The sequence below is a fragment of the Bombus pascuorum genome, chromosome 13 (genome assembly GCF_905332965.1).
Source record: "Bombus pascuorum chromosome 13, iyBomPasc1.1, whole genome shotgun sequence".
In the NCBI taxonomy this organism is placed as follows: Eukaryota; Metazoa; Arthropoda; class Insecta; order Hymenoptera; family Apidae; genus Bombus; species Bombus pascuorum.
Window position 1 is genome coordinate 5777199 of NC_083500.1, and position 22408 is coordinate 5799606.

Genomic DNA, 22408 nt, shown 5'->3' on the forward strand with positions numbered 1-22408 from the left:
TTAAATATATATAAATTAATGATATTTAATTAATTGAAATACTACGACTTGGATGAAAATGTATACATATATTTAAAATCAAATATTCCTTATTTTCTTAAATGAGAACTAAACAATTTATAACAGAGATAATTCTGTACAAGTATATATAGTAAATTAGATATATTATAAAAAATTCATTAATGAAACAATGGAAGGAGAATATTAAAATTATACCTTTTTAGCTGTGTCAAATTAATTACGATAATTTCTTTCAAAAGAATTGATTTGAAATTTGAACACTGCTATTGTTCCCGCGTCGGAAACGGTTCGAGATTGCGCAAAAGTTAATGCGCGATAAACAGCAGTCTCTTTCTCTTTTAAACACAGCAAGATGTCGAAGAGAGGTAAGTTGTTTTTCAAGGCGAAAATCTAACGAAATCCATCAAAGTGTTAGCTATCAATTCAAAAAGAAATGAACAAACGTCAAACGAATGCTTGTAATATACAGTTGGAAAAATAATTTTTCGCTAATAGTAACAGAATCTGGATAAATCAATGATTGTATTGGAGAAAAATACCGCGTTAGACATGCACATCAATAGCAAGGATGAATATGAAATTATTATTTTTTAAGGACGTGGTGGTTCTGCCGGAGCAAAATTTAGGATATCACTGGGCTTACCAGTTGGCGCAGTCATAAATTGTGCCGATAATACTGGTAAGTATGTAGAAAATACTATAAAAATAAAGCTTAACCTAAGAAATCTGACTATGTTATGAACAAAAGCAACACATGGTTAACGGTTGTCACTCGCATTTCTTGATTATTTCTCATAGATTTATTTTTACCTTGAATATGATAAACAGTTAATTTAGTAGTACTAAAGCTCTTTAGTATAATAGTTTTGTAAATAAATTTCTGAAATTTTACTTAAAATGAACATTATCACATATCATTATATGAATAAATATTAGTAATTAAATTGCTTATTCAAGCAAAAAAGTGTTATTAAAACTATGTAGTAATTATTTAATACCATTAACAGAAGTGTGTTAAATTGAAATAGTTATAAATTGAGAAGTCCAACAAATCTATGAAATATGAATTATACATTTATGCAATTTAACAATTTCAACCAATATATAGTTTACCTTTGCCATTTGATTAAATTCAAGTTTTTCCATAAAAGTCTCTGAATTTTACTAGATTGAATTTGTAATATAAATGCTTTTTTTTGTAGGTGCCAAAAATTTGTATGTCATCGCAGTTCAAGGTATTAAAGGCAGGCTAAATCGTTTGCCAGCTGCAGGATCAGGTGATATGATAGTTGCTACTGTCAAAAAGGGAAAACCTGAACTTAGGAAGAAGGGTAATTGGAACCATTTTGTAATTCAGTATTCTTCTCGAGTAATATATACATTAATATTTCTATTATTTTTATTATTCATTTAACGTTAAAGTAGTTAAACTCTTTTCTATAGAAAGAACTTCTCAAAATTAATTATATAGAATTCTTGTTCTTTGTTATTTTATTATTAATTAATTTATACATTTATCAAGAGATACAAACATGGTCATTTTATACTCCTTTTGCGATGATTAAGGAAAAGTATATAATTTATATGATTAAATAGGGATAAGTAACTATATTGATAACGTTTTTAAATTGCATTTTTGTAGTTATGCCTGCAGTTGTAATACGGCAACGAAAACCGTTTAGAAGGAAAGACGGAGTTTTTATATATTTTGAAGACAATGCAGGGGTTATTGTCAATAATAAAGGAGAAATGAAAGGGTCAGCTATCACAGGACCCGTTGCAAAAGAATGTGCAGATTTGTGGCCGAGGATAGCATCTAACGCCAGCAGTATCGCGTAAACATTCTGTAGAAATTTATTGCCCTTAATAAAATAAATTTGAGCATTTTCTTGTCATATTGTGTTGTATTGTATACAATCGTGTTATACACCCGTTAACAAAACACTTGTACTGTACATTTAACTTGCAGAATTGGTAACAATTTCCGATTCAGTTACAGTACCGTTTCTATTTATAGAATTTGCTAAAAGCGTAAGAATATTATTAATAAATAATACATACATACATATTACGTTATATAAATAACAACATTACCTCGAATTTGCTGAAAGTAACTTGTTTTCTCTTTTTGAAATTTTTCAGAAATTTTCAAACCAAAAAAGATATTAAAATCACAGCTGCTGGACTTCCATGAATATCAACAAATCTTTTGTCTTATAGTGTTTCAAAAAATAATACTACTATTAAATTTATAACTTAAAAAGATACACAGATTAACTTACCTGAGCATTATTCAATTTGCGATTAGTTTTACTTGATTTCACTTGATTCCATCACTTTCATCGCTGCATGGTGAAATTTTGCGGACTACCGTCACATATATGCGTTCTGCGTAAGCCATCAATTTGGCTGAGAAACTCATATACGCTTTCGGTGAAAACTGCTAATAGAACCAAGAGACTCATATGTGTCATTTTATTTATTCTGTAGAGAATCTGTGCACGTACGTGCCTAGAATTTAACATCTATGAACGAAAAGCGCATCTACGCAGAAATATGCGCGAGCAATTTTAAATGACCATCGCAGCAGCAGCACGGGCTCAAGGTACTGTTGACTTTGAACCTTTCCGCCCGCAGAGGGTTAAAATTCTCAAGATTTGGTAATGCTGGAACTGACATGTCTTCGATAATCTATATTTCGTAAATGATTTAGATTTCTACTCAGGTAAATAATTTAATGTCGAATATATTAAAATGTAATAATAGAATGAATTGTATTTGTATTCCTTTGCATCAGAGTTAACTTTTTAGAAATGTACCATAATTTCATAATCTTATATACAAATACAATCATATGCAATTAAACATATAACACAAGATATACATTATATGTATAAAAAAATATTTTATACATTTTGTTATCACTATTTTCAAAAATTCTAAAAGGAATATGATAAGAAAATATGTTTTTTCAATTACAACAAAATTAAAAGTCGGCGAAGTATCTTATACAATTTTTTATTTTCCCACTGCGTACAGATTTGAGAATACAACATGTTCCATTAAGCACTTGTAGCTGATGGTGCCGAGGTAGTAGCTTGTGCCTGTTCCTCGCGAATACGGTCTTTTTTAAGTTGACCCATAAATGAAGCCTTATCAGCAGCAGTCTGGAAACGACCATGTCCAAATTTGGAGCTGGTATCGATGAATTTAAGATTGATCTTTTCCAACGCTGAACGTTTGGTGTGTACCAGTAAAGACTATAAAGAAATATACGTTTGTATTGTAATTATATTAATTTGATGTAAGATAATTATAATTCTGATTGCATATCAGTCCTATCATTATATATCACTTTAATTTCATAAAAGTAACTTGGGCTCTAGATATTTCATCACGATAATACTAATAAAATTACTAAAAAAAAAACCGGTCATAGTGTATTACTACCTTGCGTAATGTTATCACACGCTTTTTTGGTCCCATACAACAACCCTTGATCATAATGAAGTCATTATTCACTTCACCATAGTGAGGGAAACCTCCCATAGGAGTGATAGTTTTTTCAGTAAGATCGTATTCTGTAGATGCGTTGTTCTTCACGATCTGAAAATTATTGAAAATTTGTGTAAGTATTTCATGACAGACAATAGAAATTTAAAATAAATTAATATATAATACCATGTTACTTGTTTTGGAGATCTAAAGTATCATGATCGACGGCTTTAGATACTATGACTACAAGTTATTCATGTACGCCTCTCACAAAATTACCTTCATAGAAAAAGAAAATAACATAGGGAAGAGGCACTATTCATCATAAAAAGTAGACACGTACCTTGCCATCCTTAGTGTGAATTCCTTGCCCAATTCTGTAGATTTTCTTGTTCATTTCTGTACGATGGTGGTAACCCTTTTGACCAGCACGGGCAACAGTGAAAGAAACACGGCTTGGATGCCATGCTCCAATACAAGCAACTTTTCTTAGACCTTTGTGAGTCTTACGTGGCAACTTCTTTGTATGCCAACGCGATGTAACACCTGCAAAGATTGTACATACATATGTGTATTATATGCTCTGTTCATTAAGAACAAGCTTCAAAAGAATAGAAGCGTAACTTTTAGTATTAGAAGGATAACTTAGTATTAGTAAGGACTTCAGTAGGAAGGCAGCATGAAATATCTTCAAAACAATCAGATAAATCTTATCATGCTTTGTCATCATTTAGTCCATGTTCTTTAAACTACATACATAATTTTTAACCCTTTGCGGACTATCGCCGCATATATGCGTTCTGGGTAAACCATCAATTTGGCTGAGGAACTCATATATGCTTTTGGCAAAGACAACTGATAGAGCTGAAAGTTTCATATGTTCCACGTAAACACGTCGCTATGATCGAGAAAATATCTCATATATGCGTATATGTAAGACTCATAAATATGTAAGTTTATTTATCCTGTGAAGAATCTGTGCATGTACATGTGTAGAATTTGACATTTATGAACGAATAGCGTGTCTAAACAGAAAGGTGCACTGGCAATTTTAAATACTCACGGTATGGTTGACTTCGAACCGTCCCGTCCACAAATCATATAGAGAAATGAACTACATTAGACATACCTTTGTATCCTTTTCCTTTCGTGACGCCAATCACATCTATCATTTCGTCTGGAGCAAAGACGTTACTGACAGGGACTGGTTTTTCCAAATGTTCACGAGCCCATTGAACTTTGTCTTCAATAGTTCCACCATTTAGTTGAATTTCCATTATATGGGCTTTCTTTTGACGTTGCCTCAACAGTTTCATCTATAATTAACAACGATTTTAATAAATACTATGTAAACGAATATTTTATAATGTATTATAAATACATTTTATATAATAAAATTACCTGTGTGTGAGCAACAATTCTCACGACTTTGCAGTACTTAATAATCTTTGCAAAGTCGCTTTCAATAGATTTACGGCCAAGATCATCTTGCCATTTCTTGGAAGCCTTTGTAAATGCCTTCTTTTTGCTCTTATACCTACACAAAAGTAACTATAATGGCTGTACTTTTGCTATACAAGTTACAGGTAACCGCATCTGTAACGTGCCAGCCTCATCATAATGAGCGGAGACTGTACACACTTTGGATCAACCTTATCAAAAGATTTCTCCATTTCGAGGTTAAATCCAAATAAATGCTCTCATCGAAATGAGCGGAGAGCTGATTTTAGATTGATTTTAATATGCTTCATAACACTATGGAATAGATGTTTAATATATGTTAACATAAAAGCATTACCAGTTTTTATAAAATCTTCTACGACAATCTTCCGACAAATGTTCCGCCCATACTGTAGTCAGGGCACGTAATCCATGTGGAGTTTCAATATACCCAACAACACCAACTACAATCATAGGTGGTGCTTCTAAAATGGTAACTGCTTCCACAATTTCTTTTTTATTTACCTCTAAATAAAGAAAGCAAAATATAAAATTAGATGTATATTCGTACAGGTATCATAAAAAGTTATTATAATATAATAGAACTGTGCCAGGCATGGTTTGTCTCAATGATCATCACCCAATGGGTTCCAAAGAGGTTATGGAATATGCCGTGCCTCCCTGCTCTCTGCATTCGCAGGGCATAGAGTTGTTTTCCGACACTGCGGTTCAGACCATACTGCACAATATCAAGCAGCTCTTTACCGCAACCAAAGTTGACCAACACATTTCTGCATTTATCAAACTAAGGCCATAGTGTCGGACATGCAGTACTGCTTTGCTAGCTGACTGCAGGACAAAATTAGATTTGATTGGACATAAAGCAAGAAAAATCAAATATCTAATTGAAGATACTAGCATTAACAGTCGAAAAAGAACAGAAAATTAATTAAAATTGGATATCTGAGGCATGAATATTGAAAGAAATATACATAAAGCTAGATTTTCATTGCACAAAGGCATTTTTAAGATGTCAAAGACAAGCGATTCCTTCTCACGTGCAGCTGCAGCCTTTTCTTTTTAAGGTTTATGGCTGAATATGCCATCCCGTAGACTATTGAAATACGTGACAAAATTTTGTCTCTACTGATTAACAAAATGGTGGAAATCGTGATCGCTTTTTAGTATAGCAAATACCCAACCAATTAACAGGGGTAGTAGATATTATATATAGTTTTAATCTATTATATTTAAAGAAATAAATAAATTATATTAGAAAATATTACTTACTTGATCCAGGACGATCAGCTTCCCTGACTACGTGAGTCATACCAGCTTTGTAACCAACAAAAGCCGTTAAATGTACAGGTTTGATCGGATCATCTTTGGGGAAAGCCTTAACTTTACCACGATGCCGTTGAGATCTTTTTTTGGGATAGAATCCCATAGATCCATGGCGGGGTGCACTGAATTTTCTGTGCGACTATAAAAGGCATATTTTTCATGTAAATTGAACAATACATATAAATAAGAAAAAATACAATTAATTTATATATCAGACCGCCCTAGAGTTTATCCTCAAAATTTTTCAGTTTAATAACCATAAACATTTAAAAAATGTGATCATCATGAAACGTGATTAAAGTGAAACACGTGGCCGCTGTATGAGAAACTTACTCTGATTACTTTATAGAACATTTTAACTAACTTTTATTACGAAAAATGTAACAATGTCATTGTTAAAATATTTTATGATAAAACAATTGTTTCTTACATTAATGTAAAACACAATGAACAAATTTGCTTATCTTTTACGAAGGATAATAACGTACAAACTTACCATCTCGGCTGCAACGATGAAAATGGAAGAGTCACTTCCTAAAATTTCAGTTTTATAGTTCTAGGACAAATAAGCTGTACCAACATTTTCACTAGAAAGGTAACTAGATGTGGAAATATTTAAAAATTAGAAATATCAAATAATTTATTTATCTGTATTAAACTAGCAGATTTGAAGTATTCTTTTTATGATATTTTATGATATTTTTTATCAACTTTCTTTATATACATAGTAAGATTTTTTTTATAAAAAAGAGAAAACATTCAAATATGATGTTATTACACGGTTAAATTTAGGATTTATTTGAAATACGTTTTGATTTAAAGAACTAGGTAAGATTAATATTGCATATCATTTAAAAATATCAAATTATTAGAAGATATTATATGTAATTAATGATCACTAGATAAAACATATATAACCATATAGTTTATTTTCGCTCGTTGTCAATGTGTAGTTCTTCTATGTATGATCCTTGTATGAGTTGAATAGAGGATCTTGCAATTTCGAATGTACAGGTTTTCAACAAATTAAATAATTTTTAGTTTGTGTATATTGTAAGTTAATCTATAAAAAAATGGATCCGGAACAAAATACCTTCTATCGAATAATGAACAAAATATTTTATTTATTGGACGCACCAGTTGAATATTTCCGAGGTATTATCTAATCAGTTATTTGGTTATGTCATTATAGAAATCAATGACAGTATATATACATATACATATATATATATATATATATATATATATATATATATATATATATATATATATATATTATGATTTATTTTAACAGAAAAGATCGTTGTACCAAATCAGAAGAAATATCCATGGTATCATCAAAAATTTCGCCGAGTTCCAACAATCGATGAATGTTACGAACTAGACGCTGTGTGTATTTTAGAAGCACAATATCAATTTGATCGTGATAAGTACATTTCGTTAAATGCTTATATAATATTATATGTTTTTACATTATCGACTAGATGCGCTAATACTTGAATATTTGATCAAAATTAGGATGGTTGATGATGAAATTCTTAGTATACTAAGGCAACGATACGAGGATTGTGGGTGGTATTATTGGGAGGACAAAGAGAAATTTTGTACTGGCTTATATGAAGCTTATAAAGAAGCAGCTGGTGCTTGGTTTGCAAAATGTATATAACATTTTTTAAATTATCATTCTTACTTTATTCTAAATTTTATTTTTAATTCTAATGTATCAACGAAATACAGATGGAGACCTTAGTGCACAACAATCTGTAATTGATGCATTCATGAAACAAAAACATCGCATGATTTGGGAACGGCGTCATGGTCCAGTCGGTAGTGGCATGACTAATAAAAAATACGCTATATAAAATATTAATTCATGTACATACTACACATCTCAGTTTGAAATTAAAGCTGAGTTTATATCATTATGTAGATAGATACTCTGTAAAAGGTTATGAAATAAATTAATGTATTGTATTATGAACTATTGTACAATGAACAAAAATATAAATGATTGTACAACTAATATTTAAAATTTGTACCTCACAAATTTAATTTTCAAATTTCATACACTGATTCATTTTTATCGCTTATAACAACAGTATTTATGAAAATTTGTGATCTATTGTATAACAAATTATCTTATTCAATACTTGTTTAGAAGATTCCATTGATTATTTATACTTCATAATTTTCTTCGTATTTGTTATTACAATAAAACTTTCTTATGCAATTACTACAGTATTTCACACGTTTTGACATTTTTTGCATAAAGACCAATTTAATTCTCTATTAGTCAGAACGTTACTAAGAACCATTCTAAATAAAATTTACTATAAATAATGTTTTAAACAATCAATATTTACGAAAAATATAAGTGCATAATGTTAAATATTCTAGATTCACAAATAATAAAAGTTTTTTAAAATATAAAAAGAAATCTTGTAGTGACTAATAGAAAATCAAAAATGACGAATTCGTACAATTTAAAAAATAAAGTAAAAATTATCACTCTTTTCACATAGATATAAAATACGATAGAACCCACATGCCTACATAATAAATATACAACATGTAACAAAGCTATCTCAATTGACCTGAATAAATTAATACAAATTAGATTTAGAAAACATAGTAAAAATATTAATACATATGACTGTTGTATAACAAATCATAAATTTTAATACGATTAAGTCGATTCATGATTCATTTTTTAATAATATCTCAAGCAATGTAGCGAACCTGCAGTAGAATCTTTTCAGTGGCAACTCATTTAACAATTCATAATAATGTTTTTGATCCAGGCTCCCCTCTGTTCGCGAAATTGTATACATATTTTATTTTTAATATAAAATACTTCTTAATAATAAAATAAAATATGAGATCAACAAGATCGTTTACATATAATTCAAAGAGAGTAATTTCTTACCATTCATTCATATCACATATTAAATCTATTAATCATATTTTTTGTAGATAATGATCAATATCTTTTTTTCTCTCTTTGTTCTCATTTGACGCTGAAAACAAAATCTCGTAGAATAATATTGTCATTACTAAAAGTAACATTAAAGTTTGAAACCTGATCGATACAAAGGTGTACTTCTTGTTTGTCTCACTTTCGATAAAATATTTATTGCCTATCACTATTCAAAAATCCCTTTAATGAATTTAAATGGAATTCATAAAATTTCATTTTGTATATCATGTTTGTTTCATCCATTCTTGCAAGTTTGAGTTACTCAATATTGACTACTAACATTAAACTTAATAATTCCTTAATTAAAAACACTTCATTTATACAAAAAAGTAATATGACAGCTCTAAATACCATACATTGCACTTCAATTACCATTAGAATTCTCAAAATGCATTCATTCGTAATAGAATTACAAAGTATTATCGTATACGCAATAAAAAATGAACAGATATTAATAAAAGGAATTCTCTGACACGAATGAGAAAAGTAATTGTACGAATGGAAGATAAAGTTAACGTTAAATTATAAAAATGAATTGTATTGGATTTCATAATTGAGAATAAGATTATTGTTGAGCAACAATAATTTAACGGTTTATATGTTGATCTTTCTAGTACAATTCATTTTTTATGAGAATAATTTACAATAATTGATAGGGTTGAGCCAATAAAATCTCCATCATAGAAAACAGTTCATTTAATAAAGTTAAAAAAAGAATGCTTAGCAATTACATTATTAATGAACAAAAAATTCGAATTTAATTTTCGCTTTACATAAAATTTTACTAAGGTATAATTTTATTATAACAAATAGTAGCTTTCAATATAGGATCTTGGCCCAATCCTATACGATTTGTACAATTATTGCCCACTTTCTATTCATCCTTATGTACTATCATTTGCATTCATTTTCCTCTTTTTCTATTCTATATCACAGTATGAAAAATGCTACATGAATTTGACACGCAATACAATCAGTACAGATCACTCGGTATAAACGCCGCACACTTATTCATAATTTTTAAACCAAAAATTATAGGTACTTAGTATATAGATATTTATGTACGTGTATATTTTCATACCTTTTGAAAATAAATTCTGTTTTTTATTCCGTATGTATCAAATTGATATATTGTTACCATAATTAATTCTTATATAAATGAGGGGAGGGTACCTACCATCATTTAGAAAATGGCATATAGGTATTTGAACCCACTGTGTGGCAGCCTACCGACATGTTAATACAGTTCCTTTCCTTATTAACATCATTAACACATCGTATGGGTACAAAATGTGTTTAGATATCAGCTTCTTTGCTTCTGCAGTGTATGTAAATATGTTCTTAGTCCTCACACTGAATTCATGACTCAATAGGTCGATTGAATTGAGCAGCTAAACGACGTTTACTTGTAAATACTGTAAAAGAATATATTATTCGATATATGATATGCTATAATTTAAATGAAATAACAGTTAATTATTAAGAGAAATACATTACTTACATTGTTGTGTAGGAGTACTGTGTTTCTCTTTAGTACCATTGCCTTCCATGTTACTGCTATCATTTTCATTATTTTTAAGATTTATGTCTTCCATAGAACTATTAACAATTTTTTCTTGCTTATTTGTAAAACTCTCAGCAATTGTAATATTTTCCGAAGACACGTTCTTCTTGGGAGTTAATGATAACGATGGAAGCGGTAATTCAGAAGGATGAGGAGCAACAACCAAGTTACGTTTGGAAGAGAAGAAAGGTGAAGTACGTGGATTTAAAGGATTGGCTGCAGCAGTTAATAAATTCTTTGTGGGTGATAGTAAGTTACTATCACTGCATGTGATGTGATTCCAAGAAAGAGGTAAAGTAAATGGAGGAACCTATTAATATAAAGAAAGTATACTAATAAGTTGTACTACAAAAACAGTTAAATGTACTCATATGCAGGTAATATTTACCTGTACATTAGTAGTATGTTCATCCCGTAGATATGCAAATTTCGTTGGTGTCGTCCAAACTGATGATTCCCATTGATTCTTATTTAGATCTTCCTGTAATTTAAAAGATAAAATTTACCATTATGCTATATTATATTATATTATTAAATAAAAGACACATAATAGAGTTTATAAAGAAAGTACCTCAGGTGGAGAATCTGGTTTTGGAGGTGCAGGTGGAAAACCATGTAACATAATTGGTGTTTGCATTAGGCTTTTGAGAAAGCTTTCGCTTCCACTTTCTTCACGCAACGACCAATTGAGCAATCTATCTTCCGTACTTGAAGTCATCCAAGATTTAGTAGAGTCTTTTGACCACAGATTGTCTGTATCTGTTTGTTTCCAGGAATCCTGACTTTCAGAAACTTGCTCTACCCACTTTGTTTGCTCTGGTATAGTTGAATTATTTGAAACATTGACACGAGAGGATGAATCGCTTTCAAACGATTCATTACTGGAATCTGTATCACAATACGATGATCCTGATGCATATGTTGGTGGTAATGCTATACCTACAGCTATTTATAGAAGTAAATTGAATTATACAATTTTTATAATAGATCTTCTAAACAGTTGTGAATAACTACTTTTACCTACCAGTAATCTTTTTATTTAAATATATGATATTTTTCTTGCGCCGTGATAATTTTATTGTTACCGTACAAGGTAATGCTTGCAAAAGTGCAAAAAGTGTTGGAAATCCATAGTCTACAGGGTTACAAACGGAACCTATAGTAGATAAATATGCCGTTTCGAACTGTGAAAGTTTTAGTGCTCCACCATAATTCATCATTATACGATATACATTACAAGCAAAACAATGTAATGGAGTAAGTTCTATGAACTGTTCGTCCTTTAGTGTTGTAAACTGAAATTATATCTATACCTTTACAAGTTTTCTATAAAGATATGTTCATCTAATAGAATTAAAACTTACTCGAACTACATTGGATAAATTTTGCTTTAGTTCGTCTATGTTACACGATTTTAAATAATATTGAGCGTATAAGTGTTGGAACTCTTGAAGTAACATTCTATGTTGTGGTTTATCCATGAGTAATCGACGGCATTGTAAGGTCAATTGCTGCACGTGAGACTTATCCACCATCATAACTACAGGTCTACTTGGCAAATATACAATCTGAAAAATTAATAAATTAAAATATTGAACATATATGAAAATAATTTTAATGTTCTTCTTTAATACCTTTACAGTGTCCCCAAGTTTTTGCATAAGTTGCAACACAGAGATGCAACCGAATAATTCTGGTTTTAACGCATAGCCAAATTGACGTAGAAAGTTTTGTGCAATGTTAGAAACACTAAGACAACCTTTCGACCGAGTAATTAATTTGGATATTTGCTCAGAAAGTACAAGAAGACCTTCCTTTTCTGTTAAAGAAATTTGTCTTTCTCCGGAATTATCATCTTCTATTTTAACTATCTCCGGTATAGCTTCAAATAATTCGATTAATTTCGTAAAGCCGTAATCTGATACTCGACACTGATGACCGAAGTGATGATGATACGATGGCACAAACTTATTAAATTGCATTCTACACTGAGGCGCGTGTCGTAACAACTCGACAACCTAAAACGGTATAAATATATTTATACATAAATATATAATTAGCTTCTTACATTTTTGATTTTGTTTATATCATACTTCGACAGCAAATTGTTTTGTTCGTTCTATCTCTTCTGCAGTTTGTTCTCGTTTGGGAATAGCTATCATCTTATCTCCTCCATTAATCACAGTGACAACCACAGTATTTTCTGATACTTCACTGAGAATGTCTTCGATTTCACATACTCCATAATCCACAATATCCCATGGTTTAGCTAGAAAAAATGTTTTTCTCTTATATATGCATTGTATTTTTCAATTATTTAATACCGTAAAAGATCCTTACCTATTACTCTAGCATAAACACTTGGAAATTCTGAAAGTGCTACTTGTTTACTAGCTTTGGACTTTAAGACTCTTAGAAGATCAGACGTGAAACGACGTACTTGTGCACGATGAGATAATGTGACCACACGATTGTTTCCTTCACCCATTACCTAAATTGCATAATTAACATCTCATCAATGAAATAATATATTTTAAATTAATTAAATTTTTTTACGTACTTGTACGGTATGAGTAAGTGCTTCTAACAAATCAATTAGTTTGGTGAATCCGTAATCGGCGACCCTACATTGTCTTCCAAAATGATGATGATATGCGGGTATAAAGCGGTTAAATGGTAACTGGCAGTGTGGAGCAGTTTTCAGAAGATCAACCAATTCACGACTGAAAAGTGCTAATTGATTTGCAAGCGGAGAACTCACACATTTATTCTCTAAGAAGAAAAAGAAAATTATACTAATGTTGATCAATCATTGATTAATTTAACAATCACTATTAAAGAAACTTACCTTCCTGATTATTTTCATGAATTTTATTTCCTGTCCATATAAGATACTTTACACTACCAATACCCTGTTTCAATTCAACACAGGATAAACAAGATACTAGATGTTCTAAGGGTACTCCATTTTCAACTACTTGTAATTTTTCTTTAAATTCAGCTTCGTAACAATTTGGCAAACTAAAATTAATTTTTCACGAAAAAAATTATTAAATGAAAAAAAAAAAAAAAAAAAAAACAAAATTAAGTTTTATTTGAAAATTACGATATAGCAATATACCTAGGCAATGGTAAACTTCCGTTATGCGTCGTTAGTAATTGGTGTATACGTGGATCGAGAACCTTTAAAGAAATTTTTACATTAGGGAGTGATGCTACTTTTTGTTCAGCCCATCCTTTATCAGACCATGGTTTTAACGTATGAATAGTACAATATGGTAACTCTACTTGTTCATCCTAAAACATTACACTTACTCGTTTATACTTCATATGTAATTTACATATTTACATATTAAATATTTTTTATATTATTTCAGAATAGTCTTTAATCGCTTTTAGATAATCGTCATCGCTCCTCAACGATAAGAGGAATAATATAACTCTACTCTTATCGGAAAAGCTTAAACTCGGCTTGATATACATCATCGTAAACCTAGAATTTACTATATAACATAATACAATATATAAGATCTAAGGTACCTGATTTGTATTATTAAAACATGGCGATGGAGTATTTCTATGATCCGGATTAAGAGAAACCATTCTACCACCAGGATCTTCCGTAATAATACAAACATCTTTCATTTTGTACAACTCGGAAACGCTGATGGAAATCATGAAACGACTCTCGTACATTTCTCGAAACTTAAAAAGAGGGAGTTTATGACCAGGTACTTCTTGCAGTAACATCACAATTTGCGCTCGTACAACCTGAGGACTTGCTCTACCACTATGAGCGTACGATATTAAAATACGTTTATACCCTACTTTACGACGATGTAACTGAGAAATCGCGTATTGTGCGTCTGATAAAGAAGGTACTTTGACACTTGCCGCAAAGTTACCATCAGACTGTGTAAAAATAGAAACATTTAACACCTAAAATGTTAATTAAAAATAAGCGGAAGTTACTTAAAGTTAAAATAATGTAATTGAAATGCTAAATATTTACCATCACATGTTCCATAAAAATAGAGACAAGCATATGTCTCATCTTTTTTGGATTAATACTTTGGTCTAAATTAGTTACTTGCAGTTCAATTGGCGTGCACGTTTCATTATTCGTTGATATTCCATTATGATTATTTATTGGATTGAAAAAATTCTAATATATTGAAAAACAAATTATCAATATAGAAAAGAATAAAGTAGCGCGAACACATAGTAGAAAAAGATAAAAGTACCTCAACTTCTTCGTTTTCCGTATCACTTGGATGATAAGGTGAGGTATGATTACTTTGTTGGCTTACCGTTTGTACTGTATTTTCATAAGGCGATGGTGTCCTAGTACTACGTACAGACGCATTCTGCTAATTTTTAAAGGAAAGAAGTATTGAAAAAATAAGAAAGAAGTAAATCCATTTCAATTTTGTTAATTTACATTTTAAATTAATTTATACCTGTCCATTCCACTGATTTCTTTCTCGTGATTGCAAGTCATACATAGGAGATGGACTTCGGCGCTTAAAATTTGATGGAGCTACGCGTATTAAAAATTTATTAATTACAATTTAAGATTTTTTAGAGAAAAAAGAGGAAATGATCTACATACCAGTTCCATTCAAACTCGCAGGAACATTCAATGGAGGATATTGTTGCCTTGGACCAGTCCATTCTGGAGGTTGAACAAACGAAGTTTGTGTACCTCTAATACGTCTTAAACCCTCAGAATTTCGAGAAGTATTATTATTTACAACTCCATTTTCCCGAGCCTGCGGAATATGAATTCTTCTACTAAGTACTTTCGTTTTTTCCACCTTAAATTATTGTAAATAATAAATCAAAATTATACACAATATAGTTCACAAACGTAAAATTTCAATGAAATTACATACCTTATATTGTTCTTCCCATACATGACCAAATTGTTGGGGACCAGAAACTTGCCAAAACAATGGAGATTGGGCCCTTGCAAGTTCGTTATAAGTTCTATTAAAAGCTACATTATTATTATTACTATTATTTGGATACGATCTGCCAACAAAAACGGATGATGGTTGAACCATCCTGTAAAAAATAAATATAACGATCTTAATTTTTGAAATATTTATAGCAATTGTCATTACTTTGTTCCATATTCTATCAGATAAGATCAAAGTTTTCCTAATTTCATTGCCTGAATCAAGCAAGAACAATGTCCATTTGCGACTCCAAAATCCGAATCAAGCAAAGGCAATGTTTCCTTGCGACTCTAAGACTCTTTCTCGGATGTTCATCATTCTTATGATTATTGATACATATATAAAACTAAATGTAATTTACAATTACCCTACTGGTGCTGAAGCAGAAGCACAATGAGCATTCCATCCAGAGTATGTTCCAATAACCGGCGACGATGACTGATAATGTGGAATCTGAAGGGCTCTTCCACCCGTTAACGAAGCACTTGCACTGTACATTTGCCTTGGAGAACTGGTAACAATTTCTGATTCACTTACAGTACCGTTTCTATTTATAGAATTTGCTAAAAATATAAGAATTGAGTATTGTAAGAAAAAGTGTACTGTTAATAAATAATATATACATACATATTACGTTATATAAATAACAACATTACCTCGATTTTGCTGAAAGTTACTTGTTTTCTCTTTTTGAAATTTTACGGAAATTTTCGAACCAAGAATAATCTTTCCATCCATACGCTTCTGAGCCCTATAAAAAAAAAAGTCACATTGTTATTAAGCAAAGTCGGTTAACTGTGATTACAAAGGGCCAGTACACAAGATAATCAATTCTGTCTATAAATGACCTTGAAGATTTCAATAAACACATGTATAATACAAATTATAATGTCCGTTTATTTCTAAGAGAAATTCAATGCATTTTAATTAGTATATATAATTCACTAAACGCTTGTATTTTTCGCAGTAATAATTTTTTACTAGCAGCTATATTATTATCTTACCTTATATATAAATAAAATTATCAGTTTGTGTCAACATTGTAATATAGATAAATAAAACGATAAATAATAACAATATATCAGAAAATAACAATTTTTCAACACTTAATTACTACTATACACATATATGAACTAGATATGTTATACAAATCAAAATTATAATCTTCTTACAGTGCCATTAGGTTCGTTACATTGTTGTACACTATTTGAACTCTATCTTATTTATGTATCTATCCCTACTACATACTTTAAATACAGCTCTTTTTTGTTAATACTAAAGAGACCAATAGAATGTTTGTACACAGAAGTAAATCATTGGTCACCTAATAGGCGGGTTATTCAAACATAAAGCTACGTCTGATATCATATATTATTCATAGTATAATTAAATTATGAAAACACACTATACTATATTTTCAGACATACAATTATTATTTTGTATATACAATTAAACAAAATTTACGAAATAGTAAAAAGACAACAAATATACATATATATAATACCTGTCTGCAAAAGATTTTGAAGTAAAGCGTACGATTGCAGTATTTGACTGAATTTCCATCACTTGGCCACCACAGCTTTCGAACATTTGTTTAAGATAACATTTAATAAACATAATATCCTGATCTTCAGGAAGGTTACTAACTAGGAGATCGTAATATGCAGTAACCTGGAAGGTATATAACTTTACAAAATACTAAAAGATATACACACATATATGTAGATAATTAACATGTTCATATTTTATATTTATAAAGATAGTATGTATTTTAACCTAATTTACATAGATATACATATTGCTACAAACTCAAAAATATTTTAATATCAATAGACAAATTAATAGACATACTTATATACAACAACAAAAAAAACAATTATGATGAAATAGTTTATTGTACAAAGCTTCAATTACAAATGCTACTTGTGTTTCATTTTTTATTAAGAAAAGATTAGAAAAATGTCATGTGAAATTAGAAATTAACTAATATTTACCTGTATTGTTGTAGATGGCAGTGATTCCATAAGTTCTGAGAAATCATAGTGCTCATTAGCACACAGTATCAATGCTTCAGATATATTTTTCATGTGTAAAAGTATCACATGAATTTTCTTCCTATAACGTAAATCACTAAGATCAGGAGCAAAATTAATATCACCAGATATTAAAATCACAGCTGCTGGACTTCCATGAATATCAGCAAATCTTCTAATAGATTGCTTGAGTTTTTCATCAGCAGCATTTTTACACTCTCTAGCAACATGTATTAAATTAACCTGTGAAACACAAGATTTATAAATGCAACATTATAATATAAAAAAATGATACTATTATTAAATAATTTATAATATTAAAAGATATACAGATTAACTTACCTGAGCATTATTCAATTCTTTCATAACCCGATTATTTTCTCTTAAGACATCACAAACTACAATAAATTCTGCTTCCCTATAACCACCAAAAAATTTTTCTCTAATTACTTGGGTTGCAGCCATGGCAGACCTTCCTTTTGGTACCTGTCATAATCATAAGAAATATTATATATTTAAATATATTTAACTATAGTATTATGTAATATATTTTAGTAATATAAAATTACAAGATTTAATACTAACATGGCAATTTTCTATATCCCAAAATACACCAATGGGTGGAAGATACGTTGGTAAAGATGAAAAATTAACTGGACTATCATGATGTGAGAAACGATGATATTTATAGTGACTTAATAATGGAGAAACAGATGCTCCATTTTCAACTGTAACACTATTATTGCTACTATTTAGGTCACATAATGATTGAGATATGCTCCTTTCTATTAGCCTTTCATTTAGACCTTCTGTCTTATTTTGGTCATTTGTACAAAGTGCATAGTAATCTGCATTATCTTGGTCTGCCATGTGGTTTAAAGAATGTCATGTAACATTCCAATACAAAATCTACGACCAAAATAATGCGTATAATAAATATATATTCAATGGGAATAAATAGAAGCAATATTTTATTAATATATAATTACGTGCGTTAGGGAAATAAAACCTAATAATGACAAGAGAATGAAGAAAGTATGAATATTAACAAAATTTATAGATATCACTACTACATTTTGTATTCTTAATAATGTATTAGTATTATTATTATGAACATCATCAAGTAATATTAAAAAATTGCACAGATAATATTCAATATATGATATAATATACAAAAAATCGTACGTTACCTAAAACATTAGTCCATCACATAGTTTAAAAAATTGTTGTCGGCTTGTACGGACATACAGGACGTGGCCAAACGTAAGATAAACGAAATTTGTTAAAAAGTTCTAGAAAAACTACAAAACAATCGGCAAATTAAAATTACAAACGACACACACATCGTACCGACTCTTGAATAAAATTAGTACCACAAACAGGAAGCAAACATCGATCAAAGTAACATGCAACTATCCAATTCGCTACCTCTCCCGCTTCTTACGCAGTGCACAATGCATCTTGCAAGCTCAGATAGTAACTTTACGTTTTTAAGTCACTAGTTAAATTTGCATAATACAATTTCGCATTCTGTATATTTATTTTCTATACATTAAGAAATATATTTAAATAATTAAATAATATAAAATTATTAAAAATGTTATATTATACATTATTCATTATACGTATTCTATATTCTTACTATTCATACAATTTAAAAATATGAATACCTAGTATGTTCAAGATGAATGTAACATAATATTTTTGGAGTAGAAAAATGTACTTCTTAATTTTATTTTTATTTAATTTTAATTTAATTTTAATTTTATTTTTATTTTCACGAATTCTTAATTGTGCGTGATTTCAATTCTTTTTAACATATTTACTATAATGTTAATGGAACCGCACAATTGATCAAATTTGTAATGAATATAAATAATATAGAATATGATTGGTCAAATAAGTACTACTTACTAGAAAAAATAACGTAAATTATTTTTTCTTGCCGGATCTCTGTTAAATTATATGCACATTGAAATTATCCTGTCAAGTTTCTCCCACTATCCTTCGAATTCCATGATCGTTGCTGCGCGGTGAGTTGTCCGAGTTATGGTCACTTCAAATATTTCGATAACATGGCATCGTTAGACGACGACTCGTTTTATGAAATTAAATCGCGTTTCGTCGATACTGTTCAAAAATCAGAATGGGTCCCTTTGTCCCTTACCTTAGTTGAATATCCACAAGGCGAGTATCTTAAAATTTTTCAGTATAATTTAATTGTTTTTTTCATTGTGTGATTATGTAAAAATTTTTTGTCTCATAAATATGCTTGGTGTTTTTTTTTTAAAAATGTTGTATCTTTAAATTAAATATTTTCAATCCAATTTTGTATATATTTTTCAGTCAGAATTTTTAGTTAGCGCGTTTTCCCACGTGCCGAATAATTTTTGTTTACTTCAACTTTTTGCATATGTTTAACAAGAACATGTATTTCAACAATGCATTTCATTAAAAAATATGAGACTTGATGTTTAGGAATATTATGTACTTATACGTAAATTTAGTTTATCTAGATTATTAAAGATATATTTATTTAAATTTTCTTTAATTTGCAGGTGATTTATTTGGAAAATTTTTAGCTCTGATAAGTTTAGTACCATTTGTTATTATAATTGGTTTTATAACATTGATTCTCTTTAGAAGAGATTTACACACAGTAAGTACAACTTTTGTAGATAATTTAATATGCTTATGGTTTTAATATCTAAGATTGATTTTTTTTTCAGATTACCTTTTTTAGCGGTGTTATATTTAATGAATCGATAAATTTTATTTTAAAACATACAATTTGTGAAGCAAGGCCAATGAGACGTGATGCTGTCTACGTTGAATATGGTATGCCATCGATGCATGCACAGTTCATGTGGTTTTTTGCTACATACACCATACTTTTTATATGTATCAGGTAATTTACTTCTATTTTCCAAAGGTAATTATATTATGTCTTTTATGTATATTTATAAATATATGTATATATTTGTAGGTTACATCACAATAATAATAGCAGCATCTCAGAAAAGTTCTGGAGGATCACTATCATAGCTGCTTGTATAATTGTTGCTATTTTAGTTACATACAGTAGAGTTTATTTATTATACCACAGCAAATCTCAAGTTCTGTGGGGTACATTCATAGGTATCATATTAGGGGCAGTATGGTTTACAATTACATATGTAGTCCTTACACCAATTTTTCCTGTAATTGTATCATGGTAAGTTATTGTTAAAAAAGCTTCCTAATCTTATGAAAAATAGTATTACGTGTGATATTATTTGCAGGCGGATATCAGAATATTTGTTATTGCGCGATACAACATTAATTCCTAATATTCTTTGGTTTGAATATACAAATATTCGTACAGAGGCGCGAGCACGTTCAAGAAAGCTAGTATCAATGAAATCGCAATGACGCCTAATGTCTGGCCAATGGGCTGATAACAAATAGGATATAAAAAATCATTCTAACATCAAGTGGATAAATTCAGTCAGATGAAATACAAAAATTAAAGATTCATTTAAATTAAGATTCAATGGCACTGAACTTTGCCACTGATAATATTTAAATACATAAGATATTAGTACAAATTTTGCATATGAATTTTCATGTTAATAGCTTTAGGTCGTGTACGTTTTTTCAATTAAGTTTTTATAACTTCGCATAAATTATTTATAACGCGTATTTGATAAACGTCATTGCCCTTTGTTAATTTTTATATTTACATTCTATTTCATAAAGACAAAATGTTCTCTGTAGCTTTGAAAGTTGATCAATTTTTAATTTAAACGAAAGATAAATCCAGGATGGGAATTTATACACTTTCTAATCATGTCATAGTATATCTATATTTTATTTCTAAAAAAAAAAGATGAAAGGGTAAAAGATTTTTTAATGCAGTATATTTAAGTAAATAATATTAGAGTTTGCATATTTATCTCGATATTAAAACAGTTGCAAGTGAAAAGACATAAGATAAGAATTAGTAAGCAGTTGAATTGAGAAATTAGTATTTTAATTAAATGTGCGAAATCAAAAACTTTAATCAGTCAGTGATTATTTTAGTTGTTGATTTCTAAGTGAGATAGTTTCTAGAAGAATGATAAATTGTTTATTTATGCTTGTACACAATGTATGTTAATTTTGTTTTATACTTAATATATGGAAAAAACAAAATGTTAGAATTATATCATCATTATGTTGCTCAACTAAATATCGTCGTTATAATGATTACATTGTAACAAATACAAAATTTGGTACTGAGAAATAAGCAAAAATTGCAATTCCTGGGTCGAAATTATTATGATGTAAATACGCAATAACATTTTATAACTAAAATTTAAATAAAAGTGATGCACAGTGCAAAAAATGTCTGCGTTTTATATATCTGTTAAAGTGATACCTAAATGCAATAGCATATAAATGGCCGTTAAAAAGCTAAAAATTTGTATTATGAAGTATAAAAAGAGAAATAAAATTATTATTACTATATTATTATTGTTATATATCTCTTATTTATATTAGTTATATAGTTATATATCTCAATTTGTGTTTTTACGCAATACCTTGTTTTTAA

General features: G+C 29.5%; 5 protein-coding genes, 2 long non-coding RNA genes and 1 other non-coding gene across 14 annotated transcripts; 4 read left to right on the top strand and 4 right to left on the bottom strand.

Annotated features, from left to right (window-relative positions):
• The first annotated feature begins 267 nt into the window (after window positions 1-267).
• On the top strand, window positions 268-1916 carry LOC132913138 (large ribosomal subunit protein uL14). The gene is made up of 4 exons (XM_060971141.1): window positions 268-386; window positions 617-700; window positions 1224-1352; window positions 1664-1916. Exons 1-4 carry the CDS (start codon window positions 374-376, stop codon window positions 1858-1860), a joined length of 423 nt encoding a protein of 140 aa, XP_060827124.1. The 5' UTR covers window positions 268-373; the 3' UTR covers window positions 1861-1916.
• On the bottom strand, window positions 1746-2294 carry LOC132913147 (uncharacterized). Its single transcript, XR_009659335.1, has 2 exons — window positions 2116-2294; window positions 1746-2044 (listed from the first exon to the last, which is right to left on the bottom strand). It is a non-coding gene; the product is annotated as an uncharacterized LOC132913147 (long non-coding RNA).
• Window positions 2295-3025: 731 nt separating this feature from the next.
• On the bottom strand, window positions 3026-6921 carry LOC132913131 (large ribosomal subunit protein uL3). Its single transcript, XM_060971133.1, has 8 exons — window positions 6797-6921; window positions 6247-6439; window positions 5315-5483; window positions 4918-5053; window positions 4646-4832; window positions 3860-4062; window positions 3472-3627; window positions 3026-3281 (listed from the first exon to the last, which is right to left on the bottom strand). The coding sequence occupies exons 1-8, from the start codon at window positions 6797-6799 to the stop codon at window positions 3084-3086; spliced, it is 1245 nt and encodes a 414-aa protein (XP_060827116.1). The 5' UTR covers window positions 6800-6921; the 3' UTR covers window positions 3026-3083.
• On the bottom strand, window positions 6508-6586 carry LOC132913851 (small nucleolar RNA U43). The gene has a single exon (XR_009659471.1). It is a non-coding gene; the product is annotated as a small nucleolar RNA U43 (small nucleolar RNA).
• Window positions 6922-7242: 321 nt separating the features above from the next.
• LOC132913137 (NADH dehydrogenase [ubiquinone] 1 beta subcomplex subunit 10) lies at window positions 7243-8323 on the top strand. Its single transcript, XM_060971140.1, has 4 exons — window positions 7243-7455; window positions 7595-7730; window positions 7819-7958; window positions 8038-8323. Exons 1-4 carry the CDS (start codon window positions 7374-7376, stop codon window positions 8160-8162), a joined length of 483 nt encoding a protein of 160 aa, XP_060827123.1. The 5' UTR covers window positions 7243-7373; the 3' UTR covers window positions 8163-8323.
• Window positions 8324-8325: 2 nt separating this feature from the next.
• On the bottom strand, window positions 8326-19323 carry LOC132913121 (meiosis regulator and mRNA stability factor 1). 7 transcript variants are annotated; one of them, XM_060971109.1, is made up of 26 exons: window positions 19209-19323; window positions 19026-19136; window positions 18421-18744; window positions 18178-18321; window positions 17797-18078; window positions 17307-17473; window positions 16459-16553; window positions 16170-16365; window positions 15737-15908; window positions 15454-15658; window positions 15302-15381; window positions 15086-15211; window positions 14854-15006; window positions 14382-14780; window positions 13963-14138; window positions 13690-13862; window positions 13402-13613; window positions 13182-13332; window positions 12935-13110; window positions 12476-12859; window positions 12206-12409; window positions 11866-12136; window positions 11413-11786; window positions 11230-11322; window positions 10779-11151; window positions 8326-10692 (listed from the first exon to the last, which is right to left on the bottom strand). In XM_060971109.1, the coding sequence occupies exons 3-26, from the start codon at window positions 18703-18705 to the stop codon at window positions 10637-10639; spliced, it is 4947 nt and encodes a 1648-aa protein (XP_060827092.1). In that variant the 5' UTR covers window positions 18706-18744; window positions 19026-19136; window positions 19209-19323; the 3' UTR covers window positions 8326-10636. The 7 variants fall into 7 exon arrangements, with proteins under 7 accessions (XP_060827092.1, XP_060827094.1, XP_060827097.1 ...); XM_060971111.1 differs by having other exon boundaries at window positions 11236-11322; window positions 19026-19312; XM_060971114.1 differs by having other exon boundaries at window positions 15737-15830; window positions 19026-19311.
• On the top strand, window positions 17344-18176 carry LOC132913145 (uncharacterized). The gene is made up of 2 exons (XR_009659333.1): window positions 17344-17480; window positions 17811-18176. It is a non-coding gene; the product is annotated as an uncharacterized LOC132913145 (long non-coding RNA).
• A 395-nt stretch (window positions 19324-19718) lies between the features above and the next one.
• LOC132913553 (dolichyldiphosphatase 1-like) lies at window positions 19719-22322 on the top strand. The gene is made up of 5 exons (XM_060971980.1): window positions 19719-20022; window positions 20394-20494; window positions 20565-20743; window positions 20822-21049; window positions 21117-22322. The coding sequence occupies exons 1-5, from the start codon at window positions 19911-19913 to the stop codon at window positions 21244-21246; spliced, it is 750 nt and encodes a 249-aa protein (XP_060827963.1). The 5' UTR covers window positions 19719-19910; the 3' UTR covers window positions 21247-22322.
• Window positions 22323-22408: the final 86 nt, after the last annotated feature.

Coding starts and splice junctions, on each gene's coding strand:
- LOC132913138 (XM_060971141.1), top strand. Junction 701..1,223: donor AAATTGTGCCGATAATACTG/GTAAGTATGTAG, acceptor TTTTTTTTGTAG/GTGCCAAAAATTTGTATGTC. Junction 1,353..1,663: donor ACCTGAACTTAGGAAGAAGG/GTAATTGGAACC, acceptor GCATTTTTGTAG/TTATGCCTGCAGTTGTAATA.
- LOC132913131 (XM_060971133.1), bottom strand. Junction 4,833..4,917: donor GAATTGTTGCTCACACACAG/GTAATTTTATTA, acceptor TGTTAATTATAG/ATGAAACTGTTGAGGCAACG. Junction 3,282..3,471: donor GTGTGATAACATTACGCAAG/GTAGTAATACAC, acceptor ATTTCTTTATAG/TCTTTACTGGTACACACCAA.
- LOC132913137 (XM_060971140.1), top strand. CDS start 7,374: ATGGATCCGGAACAAAATACCTTCTATCGAATAATGAACAAAATATTT. Junction 7,731..7,818: donor TATCAATTTGATCGTGATAA/GTACATTTCGTT, acceptor GATCAAAATTAG/GATGGTTGATGATGAAATTC. Junction 7,959..8,037: donor TGGTGCTTGGTTTGCAAAAT/GTATATAACATT, acceptor AACGAAATACAG/ATGGAGACCTTAGTGCACAA.
- LOC132913121 (XM_060971109.1), bottom strand. CDS start 18,705: ATGGCAGACCAAGATAATGCAGATTACTATGCACTTTGTACAAATGAC. Junction 17,474..17,796: donor TGCCATCTACAACAATACAG/GTAAATATTAGT, acceptor TATACCTTCCAG/GTTACTGCATATTACGATCT. Junction 15,007..15,085: donor CGGAAAACGAAGAAGTTGAG/GTACTTTTATCT, acceptor TCAATATATTAG/AATTTTTTCAATCCAATAAA.
- LOC132913553 (XM_060971980.1), top strand. CDS start 19,911: ATGGCATCGTTAGACGACGACTCGTTTTATGAAATTAAATCGCGTTTC. Junction 20,023..20,393: donor CTTAGTTGAATATCCACAAG/GCGAGTATCTTA, acceptor TTTAATTTGCAG/GTGATTTATTTGGAAAATTT. Junction 20,744..20,821: donor ATACTTTTTATATGTATCAG/GTAATTTACTTC, acceptor ATATATTTGTAG/GTTACATCACAATAATAATA.